This window comes from Pithys albifrons, chromosome 12, assembly GCF_047495875.1.
Source record: "Pithys albifrons albifrons isolate INPA30051 chromosome 12, PitAlb_v1, whole genome shotgun sequence".
Taxonomy (NCBI): domain Eukaryota; kingdom Metazoa; phylum Chordata; class Aves; order Passeriformes; family Thamnophilidae; genus Pithys; species Pithys albifrons.
Window position 1 is genome coordinate 12,885,006 of NC_092469.1, and position 24,083 is coordinate 12,909,088.

General features: G+C 42.4%; 1 protein-coding gene across 3 annotated transcripts in view; it reads left to right on the plus strand.

The window, feature by feature from the left end:
• The window catches only part of SMPD3 (sphingomyelin phosphodiesterase 3), a 107,965-nt gene extending 96,951 nt beyond the window's left edge, over positions 1-11,014 (plus strand). For all 3 annotated transcript variants that reach the window (XM_071567135.1, XM_071567136.1, XM_071567137.1), the window contains exons 7-8: positions 5,123-5,285; positions 6,408-11,014. In XM_071567135.1, the coding sequence (XP_071423236.1) occupies positions 5,123-5,285; positions 6,408-6,509 (265 nt within the window). In that variant the 3' untranslated portion in view covers positions 6,510-11,014. The remainder of the gene's footprint in view (positions 1-5,122; positions 5,286-6,407) is intronic.
• The last annotated feature ends 13,069 nt before the right edge of the window (positions 11,015-24,083 follow it).

Below are 24,083 nucleotides of genomic sequence, written 5' to 3' on the forward strand. Positions count from 1 at the left end.
TAAGTCAGACAGGGTTGGTTTCAGTGGGTGAGGAGATGGGAGCAGCTACAGCCTCTGTTTCCCGTCCAGGGAAACAGAGCCTCTGTTTCCTGTCCAGGGACAGGAAACTCCAAGCACTACCAGAAAGGGTTTGTGAACAGCTTGTCTGAAAGTCTTTCTGCAGGCAGCCAGTTCTGTGGGCACAGCACTGTAAGGGACAGCAACAAAAGGAAATGTACTTTTCCTCAAATAAAAGGCCCCTAAAGTGGAAAACATTACCCCAACCCAACAACTACTTACATTACCCATTCTAAAAAGCTTGCAGAATTCAATACCCCTTGAAACACTAGCCCACAAATACAGAGAGGAATTGAATAGCACATCAGACATAACTAGCAATATGGCTTAATATCTTTCAGTGATTACTAGTGCAGCACTACTTTTAAGGAGTATTTGATACTGAGAAACGGGTGTCTTGGTTTGAGCTAGTGGAGTTATGAGAAATACACAAAAACCTTAATTTGCCAAAGCCTTATGATAAATTTCTTGAATACCTGTACTGTTTTTTAAATAATATGCCTGTGGAGAGAAATTAATAAGCTTTGAACATTTTAGAGCAGCACTTAATGAATGTGGCAATCCTTCCCTGCACCTTCTCTGCCTTGAAGGTGAGTTTACTGGACTAAATACATTATCCTCATGACTACCTATAAAAGATGTTCTAGCTGTTCATTACCAAAATATACTATGGAGGTGAAGTTTTTTGAATTAGGAAGTCTGTCTGGATGTTTCTCTTGACACACACAATGGAGTGGTGCTTTATAGGCAGTTAATGCTGGTATTTTTACTTGACACTGCATGCAATAGATGGACACTTGGTTGAATGAATTAGGTGAGGCCACCCCCTGAAACTTTCTTTGCATCAGTTCTGAACAAAGAAATAGAATTCTAGATATCAGGTCTGAGTTTAGTTTATATCCAAAATAAAGAATTTTTACAAGAAGTCCCACTTTGCACAGTGGAGAACTTGCAACATTTCCAAATGTTTCTATTCACGTGTTGAAAACATAAATTTGGAGCATGTGAAAGGGATTTCTGGAATGCAAAAATGAGGTAATTTGGCCCTATGATCAAGTTTGCAAATGCAAATCTTTATGTGGGAGTAACATTCCCTTTTATAGTTCCAAGAGCAGGCTTGGAGCTTTTAAAAAGAAACCACCAAAACCAACACAACCTAAAAAAACCCACAAAATGAAACAAAAAGAAAGAAACAAAACCCAAACAATCCCTGTGTTTCAAGAGGTCTTTTCAGCCAATGTGTCACTAAATTATTACTGGGGTAGTGTAGTTTATTCCCTGAAGAGTTACTTGTATTCAGCAGTTATGTTTCACCAACAAATACATGACTGATTAGATAGGGAGCCACCAAATGACCAGTAATGATTTAAGAATATTAATTCTGCAAACTCTGTGTACGTACAGCACCTCAGGATGTGATAACTGGAAAATATTCTTGAGTGATGGGAACAGAATATATGTAACACTTTTCCCTGCTAAGGGTGGCTTTCAGTTTTCTGCAATGTGTTATAATTCTTCTGCAGAGATGAAAAAACCCTCTATGAGACCGAAATTTCCACTGGCTTTTTATGAAGCTCTGCAGGGAAAGAGGGATCTGCATGGGCACATTATGGAGATGTGCTCATATATTAGAGCAGCCATCCTTTCCAGGAGGGGGAGAGAGCCCATCCTCCTGTCTCTGCAAGGGACAGGTAAACAGGATAATTGCCAAGAAATTCAGGGAAATTTAAAGCAATTAATAGAATCTGGGCTTTAAAGACATTTAAATGTTAAATAGCACAGTAGCTGTGGGGCACTGTCTAGTTAACAAATATTGTTCATACACAGAGCAAACCAGGATACTGCTAGAAATTGATCTATTCTCAAATTTTTCAATGATAAACCTTGATCAAGCTTTACAGACATTTGAATTGGCAATGTAAGCTATCCAGAGAATTATTTCTTCATCAGCACCCTTCTCTAGTTTATAAATAAAAATTAAGTAGTTCACATTACTAAAATAATTAGGCCATAAAAGCAGCAGAACAACTTGTTCATAAATATCTCTTTCATGTTAAGTGCAGCATACGTAAAGCATCAGACTAGAACAACATACTTGGTACAAATAATGAGCAAGTCGTTTATAATTATAGAACAATTAATTAGATAGATGTAACAATCTGGGCCCTGCCACAGTGCTGGAAACCACACAAGCTTCTGCTCAGAAAGGCTTCATGAAATGCACACAAATAATCCCATCTCACAAAGATGATTGTCAAGCAAAGCACTGGAATAAGCCCATTTTCATCTTGACCCCTGAACAGTCAGGCCTGTGAGAGCACATTACAGCACAGGTAAGAAACAAGATTTAAATGCAATTTTTTCCAGTCTCCACTGCTGGCCAGGGACTCAGAGTTCTCGGCCAGAGGCTGCAGTACCAGTGAGAAAGGTCTTCCTTAGCTCAGGTAGATCTGACCAGAACGAGAGATGGTTCCTTGAGCTTTATGATGAGGGAGTTTTGCTTTGTAGCTCCCTTGCATTTGCTGCTCCTGGTGCTCCTTTGCTCAGTGCCCTGGGCACCAGAGCTCAGCACCACACATGCCCAGAGCTGCACAACAGCACCTACAAACTCACACTCTGGAGTTATTTGGGACTGAAACCCTTTCAGGTTAAAGCACCAATTTCATTTTTTCTCCTTATTCTCCCTTTCTTTGATTCCCGTGAATCAAAACGATTGTTCTGACAAAATTCAAGTTTAGTTGTGCAACTCAGTCATAATTAATTATGCTCACTCAACTTGTCAGTGTTTAACTGTTAGCACAGCAGAGCCAGATGTCCATTTCTTGTGTCTATTTCCTGTAGAGACAAACAGCAAACCACTGTGCTCAGAGCAGTACAAGTTTTAGTCAGCAGCAGATGCTGCACATTTACAATTTGCTTCCTTCATATATTTGAAATTAACATTTCCCTTCTGTGAGCAGTTGTGCAGGTTAAGTGAATACCCAGCATTCACAGACTTTAAAAAAGACATAATTGAAGCTAAAACAAATTCATCTTTTAAATTAATGCAAATAAGATTTTTTGCAGTAGTACTGCAGTGCTAATCAGCAGTTTCTTCTACTTTGTTACTTAATTATCTTTGCCAAATATAAATACAATTTTTGAAAGAGGTCAGTCCCATCAAAGAACTTGCTTCCTTGAACCTAGAAAAGCAATCTAAGGAAGTGAAATAATTTGAAATAGCTCTTTGTAGAATCAGCTTGCAAATGGGGTGCAGAGAGTAAGCTAATTTAATATGAGTTATTATTGAAACCAAGTAAGACATAAAAGAAAGCTTATTTTCAGAAACTGATTACAATAAACTCTAAGAACCTTCAATACCTCACTAAGTCCAAAGGAGGTTAAGAAAATTCTGATTAAATACTGTATGATCAGAATCTTGTCATTGTTACCTTCTGAAGACACATGAAGTTCCTCATGTATGTATCAATTGACCCAAACTTACAGATTATAATACTGAGACCTAATCCCTTGTAGCCAGTGCTCTTCTGCCACCATTCAGGTGCTTGCAAAAAAACCAAAATTTGACGAGACCATTTGAATCTCACACATTAAAACATATCACGAGAGTCTGGTGTTTGTCCCTTGTTCTTCCTTCATCCTGTACTCTCACGTGCATGCATTGAAAAATTCCCAAACCCAACCCAATAAAACCCATCCAAGTCAAGTCTCAAAAGCTGGGAGATCAAAAATACCTTATTTTTTTCCAAGGTGAAATTAAAGGCTTTGTACCTGCTAGGACCCAAGTTCATGGCTCAGTGTTTCTCCTGCGACAGTTGATGATGTTGCTTAATGGCGTAATCAACTCTTACAAGGGAAACCACAGAACCCTGAGCTCAGGTTTTGGCAGGTAAGTAAAGGAAAGTGATTTTTAAGGAGGTGGTTTGTGTTTTAAGCCAGATAGCAAAACCACAGCCTGCCCTGTCCCTCTGCATGCACAGCTGTGCCCTGCAGCTCTGACTGTGGTTGTTGGTATCACCTGCAGGTACTGTGTGTTACACACGCAGTTTTGTTTGTCCCCTCAGTGCCCCTTTGGCAGAGCTTTTAAGTAGAACACAAGAAGGTAAACCAGTTTTCCTTTGAAATCCAACACAACAGAAAAGCACAGCACAGGAACACAGGATTACCATAAAATAGTGTCAGGGTTCTCTTATCCAAAGCTGCATTCAAAGCTGGATCGAGTTGCTCAGGGCCTTAACAGTCTTCTGTATAAAACCTACTGTTAAGGTTTAAGCACCCAAAGTAAAAATTTTAGTGGGAGAGCTGCATCTTATTTGCCTGATGACTGGTACCTTGAAAACCAGTTCTCAGTTTTAGAGTTTCTTCTGTACATGGTGTCGGGGCCAGGTGAGGTCCTTGCAGGATGGGGCAGTGCTCACACACCTGCTGAGGGAGTCCATCTCTGTGGAGGGTGTGATGTGTCACACACAAATCAAACAAATTAGGCTGTCATTTCTAGTGAACTCTTGGAGTCCAAGACAGACACGGTAACCTGATGCTGAACCTTGTTCAAAACCAACTACCCATGCCCCCAAACATGCTCCTGAAAAACATTCCTCATCTCTGTCTGTAAAAGCTGGTTGTCATCATTTCAGAAGGAGTTTTTCTGAGATCACAATGGAGAGGTTGTATCAAAGGACTCAGGTTTGTACTAAAGTAATCCAGGAAACAGTTTCTTCCTCTGCCAGTTTCAGCAGCAGTGGAAACCAGCGGAGGGGCTGTGGGTTGCCTTGTGCTACTGATGGCAGGCAGGCAAGGTCCCCTCTCAGTGTCCTCCTGGCTACAAGGGAGCTCCACCAGTACAGCCCCAGTGATGCCAAGCCTGCCAAGAGATTCTAAGAGCACTGTCAGCAGTTGGTACAGCCTTATACCGGAAAACATTTGGAAGATGGGCTCTGCAAGTTTAACAGTCCTTTTGGACTGGGATTACCCTTATTGGAAATTTGGAGAGAATCCTGGATAATGTATGAATGGACAGAGTGAGCAAACATTTAAAGCACTTGTTTTTGTTTTTTTAACGAAACAGGGTGCTGGAGAGTGAAGAAGGAAGGAAAGGATACTTAGTCTATCCCACCAGCAAGAACCACAGTTCCAGCCAAAAGGGGAGGAAGGCATCACTGAAGGGAAACGGGAGGAGGATTGACTATATGCTCTATACAGAAGAAGGTCTCTACCTAGAATGGAAAGTGGTGAGTTTTGGACTTGTCAAAAGAAGGTGTAACTCAGCAAACTTGCCTGAATGGCACTGCAGCCTGTTCTACTTGGATTCAAATTCATACTCCAAGGAGGAACTGCTGCTTTGCTATTTTCCACTTTTGCATGCAAGTACTGAGTTTGTAAACCTACTACGTAACAAAGTTAAGCTGAATTCAAAGCTTTCAGCAGCAAGAGTGGTAGATGTGCTGCTCTTCAAAAACAACCAACCAACCAGCCTCACTTCCACTCCTTAAACTTTTGCCAGACTGTTTTTCCTGATGCTTTTCTCATCCTGCAGTCTGACATTTTTCAAGTGTCTTTTGTGCTTATGAAAACCTACCTGAGTTACAACTCTGTGATACGCAGGTAGAAGCTGATGAGAGCTACCCAGAATAAGAACTTGCAGGGGGCAGTCTGGCTTTCTGGTGTAGGACTTTGCCTTGGACAGAATTCCATGATGAAAATGAGAAGCTCCTTCACACCTATTTACCACTGCAGCTGCTTTACGAGAGCAGGCAATAGAGCAGTTCAGCACAGCCTAGTGCAGGATACCTCAGTCTCTGCTCTGTCTGCATGTGCTCTACAGACACTGCAGTTTAGCAGGGAAATTCTTTTAAAGCTTCCTCTTCCAGAAGCACAAATGCCCATGGCACATCTCTGTGGTAAATCCATCTTACAAACATTAAATGATGCCAGGAGAAAGGCTGGAATTCAGAGACAGAAGGAGCAGGATTCGTGATCACCTTACATTCCCACCCAAGTTAAACACCTCGATCTAATAGGGAGGGTTTCCTTTTTAGTTGCATGCCCCACCCAGGATATTAGAGGCAGCCCCTCCTTGCAGGTGAGGGCCTCCCTTGGATAAATCTGTCTGGAACAACACAGATGTTACTGTAAATGGAAAGAAAAGGTACCACAGATGTAATGCAGACTAGTCTAGCTGGGTGTGCTGTCAGTGGGTCACCTCATGGCAGACAGTTCACCTTGAGCCCAGCCAAGCCAGGCTGGTCCCACACCTCTGCTAATAAACTAAGGTAGTTCAGAGAGGCTGAGTCCTGGTGTGTGGTGTAACAGAGAGGTTTTCCAAATCCTTTTCTTTTCTTTTCCTTCTGCAGGAAGTGGAAGAGTTCAGCTTTATTACCCAGTTAGCAGGCTTGACAGACCACCTACCAGTAGCAATGCGTCTCATGGTGTCTACAGGAGAAGATGATCCTTAAAACTGACCAGCTTTGAGAATTAGAAGAGGGAAACATTAATGATATTTTAAAAATATCAGAGGATAAGAGTGAACTATCCTGGTGCCACGTTAGGAAAGATGACCAGACCTGACCTGGGCTATTCCCAGAACGTACCAACAATGTGGATTTAAAAAGGGAAGAAATGAAGGGGTTGTGGCCAAAAGCCACTGTCACAAGTTGCTCAGGCAACAGGGCAGGCCTGTACTACAATGCTTTCACTGTGGACCGAATGGAACCAAGATGGAAGTCCTAATTCTTTCTGAACCAGTGCCATTCTTACTAAAACATGTTTTTATACTGATATATAGCACAATTTAGTTTGTAATTAGTCTGTGAGTTAGTGCCGCTCAATGGTTTTTTGCATCATTTCTTTGTATAACTAAGAAGCTGCAGCTTTCTCTCTTTTCTTTAGCCTTTGCAGTTGTAGTAGCTGTGCTTGCAGCAGCCGCATGCGCCGCTCTGCATGGCCTGGCACCCCCGGCACGCGGGGACAGCGGCATGGAAGGGAGTGCCAACATCAGACACCAGCCAAAGCAAGGCATTCTGGGACTGGCAAACCCTTCTGTCGTTACACATAGACCTAAAAACAAACAACAGCTCTCTTCAATTTGCAGACCAATATCTTCCTGTCTGATTTAAGGATGCTTAAAAGATTTGGAATTAAGACTTTAAGAACACAGTTCTACCCTTATTCCAACTGTGTTCCCACTGAAATTACGAAGTGCTTGGTCTGAATGATGACTCCAGAATCAGGCCTTGAGCTTTCTAAATGCAACTTATTCCCTTAAGAAGAAATATAGTTTCCCTGTAATGTCTTTTGTTTTTTTCCCATGTGTGGGACAGTTCTGAATTATGATATGGGATATGTATGTTACAGTAGAGTGAATAGATTCCTGTAGTACCATTGGTAACACCAGAGCCAACATTCTGCCTTAGCTAGAAAGGGTAAGTGGGAAATGAATTGTAAAATGCATGCTTGATATAGAGTAAACATAATTGTAAGTGACATTTGGGGGGAAAAAAGTGTAGAATGGTGTATGATTGATAAGGCAGAATAACCTAGCCCTTTTCTAAAGGAATCAGTACACTTAAAGGGGAAGTTTAACATGGCCAGCGAGAGAGTAGAGAAAAGAGCTGTGACTCTTGGCCTTAGGTAACTGCTTCCCAGGAGGAGAGGCTTTTTCTATGTCTGTGAGACACAATTCTCATTTTGTTATGCACTTACAGACTTGAATAGGGGTCTTGCCATCTGATTTATGTGTTCTTTCCACTACAGCTCTTCAAATGTGGGGTTACCCTGTGCCATCTCCCCATGAGCTGACCTACCCAGCCTCTGTAACCTTAACAGAAATAATGAATAACTGAGAATCAGGTCCATAATGAGACTTGGCATTTTTTTAAGGATTTAATTTCAGGGGGTTTGTGTTGTTGGGAGAACAATGAAACCCCTTGTGTTTTAAACATTACTTAGTTTCTTCTGCCTATTTCCTGTTCAAGTTAAGTGTAATTTCCTCTTACATTATATATTCCCTGTGTTAAATGAGCTAATCCAATGTTAGACTTACTCCACTAAGTAACCTGTTTTAGTTATGCTGGCCACAAACTCCTGAAGACGTTCTTGTTTTGGTTTAGTGTACACCTGCTAGGAATCAGCTTGAGCTAAACCTGAATAGATTTAAATTAGAAATCTCAGTCTGCACAGTCTCTGGTACTGGCTTAGTTAGCTGTGGTAAACAACAGAACTTTCACTTAGATCAGCCTGACCTTGCAAATAGAGAAACTCTTAATAGTCATGAGAGAACAGCTCTAACAGTATTGGCTAATTCCAAGTAGGTAGTAAGGCCACTGCTCACACTCCACTGCACCTGGACTTAACATATTTTATGCCTCATTTTCCAGTCCCGGGCTCCCTTCAGCAGAGACTGCCTCTTAAAAGTGTACTGTGCCAAACCAGGGGTGGTCTGCAAGTGTAACCCATGGGGACTCAAACATGGAACCAGACTCAGTTCCCCTCTTTGATAAAATTAGGAATTCAAGTTTACAGCATCAGAGACTTTAGTGTACTACCCCAGTGCACCACCAGTTTCCCACTTTGTATGTTTGTCTTTATACAGAGGGTGCACATATGTGCAATGTGTTTTTCTGGTTTCTTACTGCTCCACCCAATTCAGAAAAACTTGTACCCAAACTAATGCTTTTTAATCCTATTTTCTACCTTACCTGTATTTTATTAACCTTTTTTAAGAAACCCAAACAGTATCAGTAGCAATGTGTGTGCTGTCCAGCAGCCATTTCTTGGTAGTAAGACTAACTACAAGGTATGGTATTTTTAATAGTTTTCCTAACAATGTAAATTACAGTTTGATATCAATGTCACCAAGTATCAGTTGCAGGAGCTGAATTTGACACTGTGTGGGATATAAACATAAAACTACTGCCAAACAATATTACCTTCTTTACAGTAAAACTAACTTGGTCTAAATTACTTTAAAATTCGTTCTGAGGGTTTGTGCTGAATAAAAATGAGACACTTTTGTCAACTTTTTGAGACACGTTGAGAACTGTTTTTCTCAAATCTGAAGTAAACTGTTTTAGATTTTGATGTTTCCTACTTTCTCAGTGCTCAAGAACTGCCCAGTTGTACAATGTTCTCTTACACAATACACATGCATTTAACCAGTCTGGGTAGTTCTCTTTCTAATTTGCTGTCTTAGGGATCTAACTTTGTAAGAGAGTGATGGTGGGAGTGATGGAGGGATTGTGGCACCACTGTACAGATGCTCCTTGTTTTTTCATGTTGCTCCTGTGCCTTTCCATGTTTGCAGGGGTCAGGGAGTGTCTGTACAGGTGAGCTGGAATGAACAGGCTTTCCCTTCCAAGACTGACCTCCCAGAGAACAATGAGTTTTGCCTGCACCACTACAAGCACCACAGTTCCACAGAGGATCCAGAGAGTCACTCAGACAATGCCTGTGCTGGCATGATATCAATCATCACAAGCCTTAGACAGACACTGTATAATAGAATATTTGCATCTAGAAGAAAAGCAAAAGGGGGAAGGTGGGGTGGGGGCGAGGACATGCCCAGGAGATCAAACCCTGGATAGTTTGTTCGTGTATCAATCCCACTTTGCTTATGGATAGCATGACCCAATTTATTAGTAGAATGTTACTTATAAGAAATGGAGTTCAGCTTACCTTACTATGCTTACCCCACTTTGTGCTGGGATATCAGGCATCTTCTAGAAGTGTGTAATGATGCTGTTCTTGGTTTAATAACTGCCACTCACCAGGGACACTGCAGATCAGGTGTCATCTTTTTATAAAAGGTATATAACATCTTCTGGTTCTCATGTTCAATTTGCATTTTAGAGCAGCACTTCTAGATCAAGTGAACAAAAGACACAAACAAGGACAGTTGAAAAGTAAGTATTTCCAGAAGTTTCGAGGGTGTCAGGTCCTGATAAAGTTGGTAACTTTAGATCACTTCAGAAACACCCCGTACAGAATGTGGCCTCTCAGGCACATTCAGCTCAGGCACTGAGCACCAGGGTGGGAACACCCAGCTTTGTGCTGTGGGGAAAAAGAATTTAACTAATTCCAGGGATGCCCACCTGGTTTATTCCATCCCAGCCTGGATGCTCAGCAGAAGCTGTGGAAAGGAAACGACCAAATTCCTGCAGCCCAGCTCCAGGAGAAGCCTGCAGCCCACAGAGCTGTGTCCTGCTGGTTGCAGAACGAGCTGACCTGCCTTGTGCCAGTATTACAACAAAGTTTTATCCCAGAGCACTCTCAGTTAGTCTGGCTAGACCTCAGTCCTACTTGTTGGGTAGGACAGTGAGATTTAGGGAACATACAATACCAATAGTTTTTTTTAAAGGCCTTTGTTTGGTGCTCCAGACAAAGCCGATCCAACATCCCCAGTTTGGTCTCTGAGCTACCCTGGATCACAGAGCAGCACATCAGTGTCAGCACATATCATCAGCTCAGAAATGAAGCATTTTTGCCTCCTCCTGGCACTCCAGGATGAGAACAGAAATACAACTCAAGCACTTTGAAAAACGCCCAATATCATCCATTATGAGGGTCAAATTGTTATTGTTACTGAAGGTCTCACTTTTCCATGCCATCTTGTTTTAAATATAATCTTGATGCTTTTAAAGACTTGTATTATTGCTGAGGTTTAGAAATCCTATAATAAGAATAACCTTTTTTATTTTAATGATTTTTCAGTATTGTATCCTACTGGAACCTAATGTTTTTATATGGTAAGCACACACCTTCTGACATTTTGTTATAAATGTATTAAAAAAAAGAAAAATTTAAATATTTTCATTGGTTTCTTTATCTGCAAGAAAACCGCAATCTCAGACCTGATAAAAACAAGGTATTTTAAACAATATGGAGGGGTTTTTGTCTTTTATTGGTGCTGAAAGGAATAACTGGTTGATGCAAACAAGATAATAAAATTTGAAGGCTCAAATGATTCTGTGCAGTCACTTTCTCTGGTTTTGTGATGTGGAGTCTGACGTCACTAACAGAAGTCACTCCAAATTCACAGGGTGATAAGTGGGTGGGTCAAGTACAGTCTCAGTGTGTTCACCTGTTCCAGTGAATCTGCAGAAAAGAAAGGGTGAAAGAAATGAGTCCTTTTAACTCCCACTCCTCTGCCTGAACATCCCCTGCCCTGACACCCCTGCAGTTTTCAAGGTGTGCAGCTCCATGGAAAGCATTCCCAGTGCCTCCTGCAGGCTGCAGACCCAACCCTGCATCCCACACCAAGTCCACACCTTAAGGACAAGGATCTGCCCTCCAACCTGCAGCCTGGCAGTGCTGAACACCAGGCTGCAGGAACAGGGAATTTTGCAGCTGCACAGCTGGACATGCCAATAGTTACCTGGCCCCGAACTAATAGAGAGCAGGTTTTATCTTTATGCTGTCCAGTCAAAAATAAATAACACCCCTCCCAATCCCCGTACATGTGTCCTTAAGAAATTCAGGGATTTAACCAAACAATGTCAAGGGAAAAGAATCCATGTGACTGGTTAAGTCTCTCTGAACAGTCCTCAAAGTTCTCTACAAAACCCAGCAGGGAACCCCTCCTTGAAGAATTTCTTTTTTCCACAAGCAGAAAGGAGGAAATCAGTGGAATGCAAGTGATGAAGGAGGAGCAGAGTGCACAAGTTTCTTATCATTGGCTCAGGAAGGAACTGCTCCATCCTGTGAGACAGGTCGTTAGAGCTGGATTTCTGCAGCTTTCTCCATTGCTGTACAGGTGATTTTGTCTGCATTCTGATGCTGTCATAGCATTACACTTTGACAGACTTGATTTTCCAGGGGCAGATTCCTAGACTGCCTCTCTTGCAAAACCTGACCTTTTTTCCAGTGCTGCAGTTCATGTTACATGAGCAGCTCATGAGTGGGTTCCCTTCTATGAAGTGCTAAAGAATTACAAAGTAAAACACAATGATTTCTTTGTACAGTTCATTATTGCAGAGTAATAAGAACAAGTACAGAAAACTGCAGCTCCTTCCTGTTCCCTCTGCCCCAGGAGTTGCCATGTAGTTTACGATGAACTCATGCCCACAGCTGCCCATGGGTCAGCACTGCAATGGCAGTGCCATCTGCCTCTTTGGCTGTTGTACAGATTATTTTGGCAAAGCATCTATTAAGACACAAACCTCCCTGTCCCCATGAAATTCCTACTCAGAATTCTGCTGAAACCATTACTCCTGCAGCCCTTTTCTCTGATTATCTACTACTTTGATGTGGCAATTCTTGTTGCAGCAAATTCAAATGACTCATCTACCTTTTCATGGCCTTTCAGAAGACTGCTCCAGAGTTCCCATCTACCACGGCTAATCCTGTAAGCCCACTTTGTTCCACACTTCTCTGACAGTTAGGGAAGGCTCCAAGCAGCCATTTGTGAAATCACTGAGTGGGGCTTGCCAGGATCACGTGAGCTGCTGGGGTTGTGCTCACCCCAGATGTGCTGCAGTGCCCACACTGGTAACAGCATCGTGGTACCAAGAATCACATCTGAACAGTCAACTAATCAAAACAGGAGACTGACTGTAGCAGAAAAATGCTACAGCTTTCCTGTGTGTGTTAAAGGATGAGATAATTGAATATAACCACAAAATAAAGGAGCACTTTCCACATGTTCCTATTAACATACCAGTTTCCAACTGACTTTCCTGTCTGTAAATGGTGTAATTCCTAGGTAACAGTACCTGCTTACTCTGCTCCTCTGGACATGTCCATAAGCTAAAGCTTCACCTCCTCTCGCTCACACATGAGCATCTCATACTCCCCCAGCTTGCACAGTGTCCACCACTGCCAAACCCTCTCCCTTCTGTAAGTAAAGCTTTGATGTCTCCAAAGCCAAGCCCAGCAGAACAACTCCAAACTGCTACAAGTGCCACAGTACGGTTGGGAGCCAGGTGTGTCAGAATATCCTGTATAAACACTCCAACAAAAGCCTAAAGCTCCATAGCAGTTTTCACTGTTACACATCTGTCACAACAGGTTTCTTGCAAAGCTCTGCTAAAGCTCCTCAGGTCATGGCAGGCTGTGTCCAAAGCAACCAAAAGCCCTAAAAGTCTCATTCCCATTTGCAAATGTTTTGACTCTTCCAAATCCCAGCAACAAGATGCGTCAGCCTGATGAGCTCAGTGGAGACCTTAATGTGATCCTGAATGCTGCACTGACATTAGTACACTGAGTATTGATATCTCTGACCGCTTTCCACCCCGGCTAAAATGGAATTTGCCTCACAGATACACACATTAAACACTGTATTAGCCACTAACTGATATAAATCCTTCTGCTTTAATGATACAAACCAGAGGATGCTCGCCAAGGCACTGCAGTGAGCGCAGAGAACCAGGGCTGCCTCAGAAAGGGCAGTACCATGTCTGTAAAACAGGAACACACCCTGCAGATGGAACCTGTGCCCCACACATGCTGAGCAGAACGACTGGCACAGAGTGCAGGAGGCATCTATGGTAAGAATTGCTTTATTCCACAATACTTCTGTAATTTTAAGATTTGAATTCAGGGAATATCCAATTCCTGGAAGTGTTCCAGGCTATGGTGGATGAGGCCCTGAGCAACTTGATTTAGTGAATGACATCCCTGCCCATGGCAGAGGGGTTGGAACTAGATGATCCTTAAATTCCAATCAAAGCCACTCCAGGATTCTATGGATTCAGTCAAACAACTGAAGGGGTTTCCAATGCTGCCACAGCATCACATGCTGCTCGGGAGCCTCTGAACACTTTTGGTATTCAAAAGAAGTGATGTGGGAGTTCGGAAGCTGAAATGACCTGGTGGCAGTGAATGCTGAATGGATCCCACCTCAGTGAGCAGAGAGAAACCAGCATGATGAGGGCAAGATGACATCTTTCCACACTAGGTGGAAATTAGGTAAATAGGGACCTTTGTTCTCATTAAAGAGGTTCATGAACTTGTAAATGAGCAGGGGATTGTCAGTTTGCACACCCAGCCCTACACTTTGGGAACATCACTACCTTTTCAGATCCAGGTCACCTTCTTTGAAACAGGTTCTTAAATGCCTTTCAAAGACCAATCCAAAATTTTGAATACCCAGCAAAATCCAGTTGGATCCTTCTCTACAGTTAAAATACTTTCTGAAGTCAACTGCAACATTGTCTCCAACTTCAGCAAAGCCAACATCAAATGTTTTATATTGCTTAGTAGGGACCTTCAGGATAACAGGGAACAAAAGGCAGCTGCAAGGTCTGCAGGACACCAACTGCACAAAAATCCCACGCCTCACATGGTGCCAAGCACTTTGCTAAATATACTTCTAATGAAAAGTGCATCACATAAGACAAACATTCTCAGTATGCAGCCTGGTCCATCATCTCAGCCCCAAAGTAAGACTGTTATAAAACAGGTATTTTAAACTCTATTTTCTGTTACTCCTTGGTTACATCTGATTTCCCTTTTCCACATTTGTAGAGATATTTATATACAGCAAACTCAACAAAACGTGTCTTGTATGCCACAATAAGCACATAAGAAGGACTGCAGTTACTTCACTAATTATTAGATTGGTGTTCCTGAAACTCTGTGTCAGTTTTAAACTAATAGTGCTTACCCTGATGAGATGCCTTTTGCCCACAGCTGACCTCGAGTGTCCTTCCACCTCCCTGCAGAAACCTCAGCCAGCCATCCTGCAGCTCTGCATTCTACTGTTAGAGCAAATTAGAAGCTGTAAATGTAGCTTTTATTATACACTGGCAGAAAGAAAGGCTGAGTCTGGTCAAGTGCTGGGCAATGGCTCCACACCAGTACAAGAGGTCTTTGTCCAGGCCTGGATTCCTGGGCTGACAATTAGAGGAAGGTTTCTGACCACAGGACCAGACAAGTTCAAAACCAGCTTCCAAATGACCACAATGGAATGTAAACCAAACAGACAAAAATTCCTCTCCGAAACCCCAGTGCTTTAAAAACAGAGTTTAATGTATTTTTAAAGAGAGTGTCTGTGCATGAGCCCAGCTACAGGAAGGAATGACACAGAACAACCCAGAAGGTCCCACTTGTGTTTGGTTTGAGGACAGGGGAAAAGTACAGCATTTCTTCTGCTTCTGGGTAATGCTCATTTATAAGTACAAGCATAATTATCTGTTTGGGATCTTCTTCTTTAAAAAAAAACACTGCTATTTTTATTCAAGTTTTAAACATGGACAGAACTGCAGCTTACTAGAAGAAACTCTTCAAGTATGAATAGCTGCTTGTCAAGGCTCTGTGTAAGAAGACTGTTTAAATCATAGGGGGCAGGGCAAATGGAAAGACAAGGAATGGATGGAGGAGATGCTTGATCTGCAGACATACTATAAGGTAGCTGAACATCTAAAAATATTTAAAAAAAAAAAAACCAAAAAAGAATGTTAAGAACTTTAGGAAAGATTGGCCCTCAATTATTTGGGAAACATTCCACAGAACAGACATTGCTGACCAGCTTTGCTGGTGAGAAGCATGACTACACCTTGCCTTTAGAGATGCTTTTTTGTTAAATCTTACTTTAAATATAATTATTTGATTAGCTGTTGCCCAGCCAACCCAGGGAATGCAAATACAGAGTGTCTCAGAAAGAGTCATGGCCCTCAGCTTCTAGGGGAGGTAAACAATGGAGCAGTGTATCTAGTTCACAGCTAGAGGCAGAGACACAAGTGGAATATCCTCTCTGCAAGCAAAGGGATATGGGCAGCAGCATCCAAGAAAGCAGCAGGAAGCTGGCAGTGCAAGTGTAAGGCACTGCATCGATCTGAACAGATGATTTGTGAGAAAATACCTTTATTTATTCAGGCAGGCACAGGGCCTGGCTGACTGGCACAGTGACAGAACAGAAATGGCACCGTTCTAAATGGGGACATGTTCTGCCATCGAGGAGCCTTCAAAGAAAGAGAACAGGATAAACAGCACCTAAAAAGGGCCACATCACATCCTGACCACAGAACTGCTGCTGATACCTGCTGACTGCCACTCTGGGACAAGGAACATGCTGCCAACCACTCCTGTACATCAGCACACCTACAACAGACCGCTGGGAGTTCAACCCAGACAGTAACCTGGGTTGGGAAGAAATGCCCCTTTTGGAAGGGAAATGCTGTTTCATTCATGTCATCTATAAACATGAAATAACCCCCCAGTCAGGCAGCACAGGCACTGCACACAAGTACAGTGAGAGACTGGCCTTGAAGACCTTCCAGTCTGTGACAAGCACAAAAGAAAACACACCAAAGTTAAATGTTTTGTCAGTACATACCCCATGAAACCTGTAAGCAGAGCCCCCTGCTACAACAGACATAAAATCTGATTCATATTGGAATATGAAGATGGCCTTTCCTAGACATTTCTCTTCCTTCATCCCTCTCTTGAAGACTCTCCTGATGTATATTGCAAAGGTATGTGCCAAGATAACCAGGAATAAGTGAAAATGTAACATTGTAACATAAAATTGACTTCAGAGTTAATTTATTGTACTGTGCAACACTGAGACACCTGCTGGTTTTTTTGAGCACTAGTCAGTATTATGCAAAAAGGGCCAGGGCATGGTGAGACTCTAAACCCCTGAAATCTAAAAAGAAATGTATTTAATGCACAAAGGAGAAGAGATGCAACTTTCCTAAGTCTCACATAAAAATACAAACACGTATTAAGCCATCATAATGCAATACACCAGCAGTTTTCAATAGGACCATAAGGCATTAACATGCTGTCCCCACCAAGATCTCCACCCTTTGGCATGCAATGCCGAGACCTGGAACTTGAGCTCTCTAATGGCACTCAGAACCAGAGAACTTTGCCACAACTTACCACGCCTTCCCCCTGCCTCAGCAGTGCATTCAGAGGAAGCTTTCGTTTTGTGTGTCAATTCCAGAAGCATAAAGTTCAGATGAAACGTGTTTCTAAGCAGAAAGGCCTTTTGCTGAAGAGGGGTTCGAGTCCCCAGTGCTGCCAGACTTCCTGGCTGGCTTTCCCTTGGTCCCTGACAGCTCTGCTCTGCTCCGGGGACAAACAGCCCGGCCAGAGGGGCACGGGGGCTGCAGGAGGGACGGGGGGGGCGGGGCACGGGGGCTGCAGGAGGGACGGGGGTGGGGGGCACGGGGGCTGCAGAAGAGGCTGCAAGACGGATGGGGTGTAGGGCATGGGTTTTAAGAAAGGCAAGGCTCAGTAAGAAGCAATGTCAAGAGGGTCACTCCAGGGACCATCACCTAAATTCCATTAACAGAATGAAACTACTCGATTTGGAGTCCAAAGACTGTTTTAACCATTCAAAAGAGAACACACCACTGGAGACACAGTAAGAGACAGCTGTACAAGTAGGCAGCTGAGGCTGTGTCATGAGGTGTGATTAAGCTGCTGTGAGTGTTTGCTGTTAAAATGGGGGTGAGGAGGAAAATGTTTTAAAACAAACCAGAGATGACTAGACTTTAACATAAAGAGCCCTTCTCCTGAGTTTTAAGTCTTGCAACAGAATTAACATTAAATTTAACTCAAAACTGAGCTCAACAACTAGTATTTTTCTTTTGTCCCTCATTGGCCTCTCCCTTTTTACTCAAGGGCATAGAATGCTAAGATACAAATGCCAGACATAAAATAGAAAGGTATCGTTAAAGGGGGGAAGAAGGGAAGAACCCACAGAAACTCATGACATATGGTTTGCCTTTTTGTAGGTCAGCATGACTTGAAAAACAGCTCTTTAGACTTACTTTGTTATTTGTAAAGACACATCTAGAAAAAAAGTTTACATCAAATTAGACCTAAAAGCAACTAGATCTAAACTAAAAGCAACTAGACCTAAAAGCAGAGATCTCAGCAAGAGCTGAGTGATGCTAAAACAAACAAACAAATATAGCCTTTTGCTTTGCACCTCTAAAGAAAGAGGCTGAGCATGTTCAAAACACTGTTTCTTCTCCATAACCTTCCCACTGAAAGGTCACAGGATTAAGGTTCCACTCAAAGAATACAGGCAAGGAGAAGCATTATGGAGAACTCTTAAACAGCATCAGCTCAGGAGGTAAGAGACCTCAAACACTACTGCTGTTTTAAAACAGCAGAAACATGAGCATTCAATACTAAAGCCACTCACTGCCTTGGTCCTTGGTACAATGTCCCAGTACAGGGACAGGATACACACACAGCAAAATAGCCAGCAAAATTACATGGTCTGAGTATTCCTTCCACCCCAGTTCATTCCCAGTGTGCGTGCTTGATTCCCTCAGTCTGGAAGTCACACAGACATACACACACAACACAGGAACTTTTGTTTCTCAGGTCTTACTGTTGCTTATAAAACACAGCTGGCCTCTCCTCCAGCCCCTCTGCCCCACTGAGGGCTGGCAGCAGTGCTGGCACACAGCCCAGTGCACGGGGATGCACAGAGAGGGCAGGCCAGGGCTGAGGAGAACATCTCTGTCCTGCCCTGAGGCTCAGCCCCTCCAGAACCCCGGAGGGAAGAGGGAAGGGGCACCAGGGTTGAGAGACTCGTGGGCATCCCTGGAGAAGGGTTGCCTGTTCCAAGAAGCCACAGAGCAGCTGATTTATTACAAATCCTGGATGCACCCCCAGCCCTTTCCAGCCAACACAAGGGTATGTCATCCTGTCTCATCAGCATGAGATTATACATGTAGACCTGCTGCACAGTCACTTCAGCCATTCCTAGAAACACTGCAGCTGAGAAGAAATGTGATGTTTTCAAGTGCCGCAGTGAAGGTTGGTTGTCCCTCCCTCCCTCCCACTCCATTCATTGCTGCAGCTTGATTTATTTGCTGATTGTCAGGGGGGTGAGTAATTGGTTTCTTAGATACCCTAACATAAAGCAAGCAGTTGCTTTATGCGAGACAGATGCAGCAGGATCCACCATCACCCTGGAGAAGCAGGATTAACCTGCAGCACCCCCTCTTTCTCCCAGAGCATGAGTACAACACTATACCTAGAGAAGAGAGTGATGTGCAAGGCAAGGCAGAGGCTGTGGAAAATGACAGGAGTGACAGAGAAACCCTTTAACAAACAGGCTGCTGCAGTATCTTATGCAGCTGCACTTCAGCAAAACCCTGAGGAAGCACCAGAGGTTATGTGGCCAGTCTTGTGTAACCTAAGGCTGAGATATCCTGGGACTGTGCCCACACCACTGTGAAGAGCCCATCAGACCTGCAATTGCTTGGCTTTCCCTTTGCATACAGGAAGATAATCAGCTCTCATTCTCTTTCATTAGTGCCCCTGTCCACATAAGAGGCATCTTCAGGGCTCTCAAATCCTAGACAGAATCCTGCTGGGGGGGGGGAAAAAGTGGGTCATCTTCACGACAGCCTTTGAAAACAAAATCAAAGCTCTATAGCTTTGTAAATATATATATCTGTATTAAAAATACAATCTATATATATAATACATAAAGACACTGTACATGCATGACAAAAAATGCATGGTTTTAATTACTGAGGTATCCAAAGATTCTCTGCCTCTGAGCCTTTATCTGCTGTATCTCGGTCAAACCTCGTAAGGCTGCATTTGAAATCACACTCTGCTAAGAAAACAAATGATTAAAGCAGAGCTAGGGAGTCAGGGGATTAGTCTATTCTGCATGGCCTTGAGCAAGTCATTTTTAGCTCTGAGGCCCTAATCTTATAGGGAGCCTGGGGCAGATGAAACACTTGAACAATACCAAAAGCACCCTCAGGTTTTTTATCATTTGAAAAATGGACATGACAACAAATACCTCTCGGAGAAGCATCTTAATCACTGATCTGCATTAAATGCTTGGAAATGTGAAGAATTGCAACAATTAAGTACAAAACCAAATTAGCATTTAGCAATGCCATCAGAGTCAATAAGGTAGAATGACAACACATGCATCCATTGTATTCAGCTCACAATCACCACTGGAAAATCCAACACTAGGAAGCTGTAATAGTCTCTTTCCCTCCTAACAACCAGCTGTAACTACAAACAGAATACAAAAGATGAGTGACTAAATGAATTAGTCCTGAACTGCATCCTCTATCTTGTTAAATGCAGGAAGCCCACACAGAGCAGTTTCAAAGGGCCTAATGAAGGAGAAAAGCAAGCTCCAGGATCTGAGTCCTTGAACTGCCTTCACACAAAGGGTACCAGTTCTGCAAATAAAGGAGCAAATCTTGCAGCTGCCATGACTTAAAAAACATCCTTTAAAATGCAAGACTTGTCCTTCGTTAGGACCACGACAGTTCACTGTCCTCAGAGTACTATTCATTCTGTGTATTCAGCACAAGACACAGTTTTGTTGCCTGCCTGAACAGTAGGTGCAAATCTGGATTAGTTTTAGTAGTTGTCACTTTTTGTACTAGTTTTCCACTTCCATGCATGTATGTACAGTGTATCTCATAACATCAAAACACTTATTTGCACATAAGATGAGACAGCTGCATTGCAAGTCGGTGCATTTTCCTCATTTATAATGTGCTACAAATTTAGAAGTGGATTCTCAGCACCCTCTTGTGGATCTGTGCTGTGCTAACCACCACATATTAGTAAAATTTTATTGCAATCCACAGCTATAGAACAGCTACCTTTTTCAGCAAAACTGAAACTGGGAAGCTCAATGTGAATGGCAACACTTGGTAATTTACTATTGTTTTTAATACCTGACCAAAAGCCATGTCTTCAGTGCAAGCATCTCTTGTGCCACATCAAAGAAGCTGCCAAGCTCTATTGCAATATATGAACTGCAGTACTATTAGTTCAGTGGTGCCAGGGGATCCTGTTTCCATTAGAACATGCATCTATGCCTGCAGGTCTAGATCAAAGCTGCTATTTAGGAAAAAATCTGTCTGTGATGGCAGCACAGAATAAGTTCCTTCCAAGAGAAAATAGGATTCTTGCCCTGCTTATTAAGATGCCCATAGCCAGAAGCTCTTCCAACTCAGCACATCATTGCAATGCTCCTGTCAGGCCTGGGAACAAATGGGAGGCTGGATGCTGCCACTGGGTAGATGTGTTTTATTGATAAAGTGGCTTCCCTTCCCCAAGTGTGTGTTTGCAGTAAACAGCCCTGTGGAAGGGGACAGATATAGAAGTAATCTGTTATTCTGTTTTTGCATATAAGAAATGACGAGTATTCCCCTGTAAGTAGCTGTTTTCCACACAATTTACAGATCAAGTTAAGTTCAATCTGAAGAATTCACAGAAGTCAAGGAAGACTGATACATTCAATAAATAATCCTAATCATACACACATGTGGTTAAGGGTTTGCCTCAATACAAGAGCTTCCAGCACGTTTTAACCAAATCCTGAAAGCAGTTTCAGTGCCTAATTGCACAAGCCTGACCAGCAAGCATTAGCAATGTTGACAATGCTCACAGTGAACTAAAATAGGCACAAGGTTCCTTGAGCACATCCATCAGATCTTGTTCTTCTAAGGAAACCACAGGTGCTCAGCATTCCATCTTTCCAGCCTTTTTTTTTTTTTTGATAGCAGCAGTACAATTTCTGCTCCAGGTATACTGAAATTTATGATGTTTTTTCTCATATGCAAATAGTACAACTCCATGAATTGCCCCAGCTCAGGCCTGAGCACAGCTCTGCAGATGTGCTGCTACTACACTTGGCCTGTGTCCTTCCCTTTCACCACACCCACCTATGAGAACCTCAACAGTCCAAAGCCTCACAATACCAAGAGGGTTTAACAAGGGTGCCTCTCAGTCACCATGCCTTGTACCTACTGCAGTGCCCACAGAACTTCAAGACAGATAATACTGATAACAAAATATAAATTCCCATCAATGTGGATTACTTCCCTCTGGCATTGCAGCAAATCTGTTTTATTTTTTTCTTAGGAAGTACAATTCAGGCACATACATACACAGTTATCTTTGAGAAGGTTAATACTACCCAATAAAACACTTCAAATTTTGTTGTGGATTTGTTCTAGTTTAATTTTTTCCAAAAATATAAATTCTAATATATTGCTGTCTATTAGTTCTGTGTTCCCTTTGGAACACCACTCTTTGTTGGATCCAGAATCACCTGTGCAGTTAAATGCACTTTCAGAATCTATTCCTACTGCAAAACAAGAGCAGCAGGTTGTGCTTTCTGTGTCAGGCCAGACACAGGAGCTACAGGACAGTCAGGAGAACAGAACCTGACAATGCAAACCTTTTTCAGGCTTGCACAACTGTGCCTGTGCCTTTTTAAGGAAAATGAAGGGCCAAGCCTTTACTATTTTAAAGGCTTGGTCATATTATTGTTCCCTTTACCATTGTACTGCTTATGTTCCCAACACAAAACAAACAGCTTTGTGCCACCATACTCTCTATGGACTAGGCACAGTGTATCAAAATTAAAACACGTTTAATGAACAGTAACCTACAGGTTCCAGCAAAGTCTGTAAGAAATGACAGACTGGAGTTAAGCACCTTAAAAATACAGTTCTGAAAAGTGAAATTCACTTTTCTCAGCAGGTGCTGCAGGGTTTGTTTGGCAGGAAAATGGTTCTGAAAAAATGAGGAGTATTTCAGATGCCTTGTGGGTCTCTAAATATGAGCACACCATTAGGAAAAGAAAAAGGAAAAATTCCTACTCACAAGATGCATCATGGTGACCAGGAAAGCAAAGTAGGGTAGGCTCCTGCTCCCTCATGGCTTCTTTTTGGTCTTTCTTTCACTTTGCTAAAGCTGCTGCTCAGAGGAAACAGGAGTAGCTTTGGTAAGCAGTTATCCCTGTGGCTGGCTGACATAAATTAGGACAGGCAGTACATTGATTTTCTATTTCACTTAATAGGTCACACATACAAAACAGATACACCAGTTGATTATTCACCTAAAGCAGAATTAATTTCACACAATACAATTTCTGCCAATGTGATCTGGAATGCAACTAAGAAAACCTCAGTTGAGGACATGCTATTGCAGAGCATCCTACAACTTAGCTAAACTGGCAGAATATACTTTGGCCTCTGATGGAATAAAGCTACATTTTTAATCATATAATGCATATCACATACATCCTAAAAATTTTTAAGGTTTCCAGAGTACGACTCTTTTTCCTTTGTTTCTCCTCTGAATAGCATCAGTTTGTCATCTTCAATTGAATATGTACATTTTCTAATTGCCAGTTACAGCTTTCCAGGTTTTGGTCACTACTTGGCAAATGACCCTCCAGAAATGCAGCATCTCAAAGTTCAGCAGAACATCACTGCACCACACCTTAATTCACTGACCATTTCAGCTTAGTACAAGCCACAGCTTAGACAAGTCTGGGAGCAGCTGTTTCCTTCTCCCCATTGTTATGGGTTTAGTCAGGTGGGCCTAAACTTAGGTTTTAAGTTCAGCTAGGCCTGGGATTGTCAGCTGATTTAAGCTGGGCTGAGCTAGCTAACAACTGACCTCTTCTAGCCAATAATATTGTATTCCATACCATACTACATCATCTCAAAGGGTGTAAAATCCAGTGTGTGGGAGTGGCTTGGTCAGTTCTGCTATGGCCGAGGTACAAGCCGGACGTGATCAAACTTCTGTCTTGAAGCAGGCCTTGCTCTGCCCCTGCTGCCTCTGCTTGCATTTTGTTTGCATTCAGGGAAGTAGAAACATTTTTGTTGTTACTCTTTCTGTTTCTTGCTATGTGTCTCTTAGAGTACTTACAGATCTAGTGTAATAGACTTTGCTTTGTATTAATTGGGGAGTGGGAAGTTATTTCTTGTTATACATAACTTGTGTAAGTGTGTGTTATATTGTAGTATCCTCTTAATTCTCTCTTTTCTGTATAAATACATGTAGTTAGTTTCAGCATAGACCTGGCTTTGAGAGTTTTTTTTCCTCTCTCCCTCTTCTTTTTCCCTTAGCTGGTTGGGGGGAAGAGGAACCTTTTTCACTCTGTCTTGGACAGTTGGCATTTTGCCAGCTCAACCCAGGACACCATTAAGTGCACTAATATACACATGTAGACTTGGAATTTCTTTTTGTGCACTTCAAAGATTATTTCCCATTGTACAGTGACAAGAGCAAACCTTGAAATAGATCTGTTTAACTCACTTTTCTCTGATGTCAGT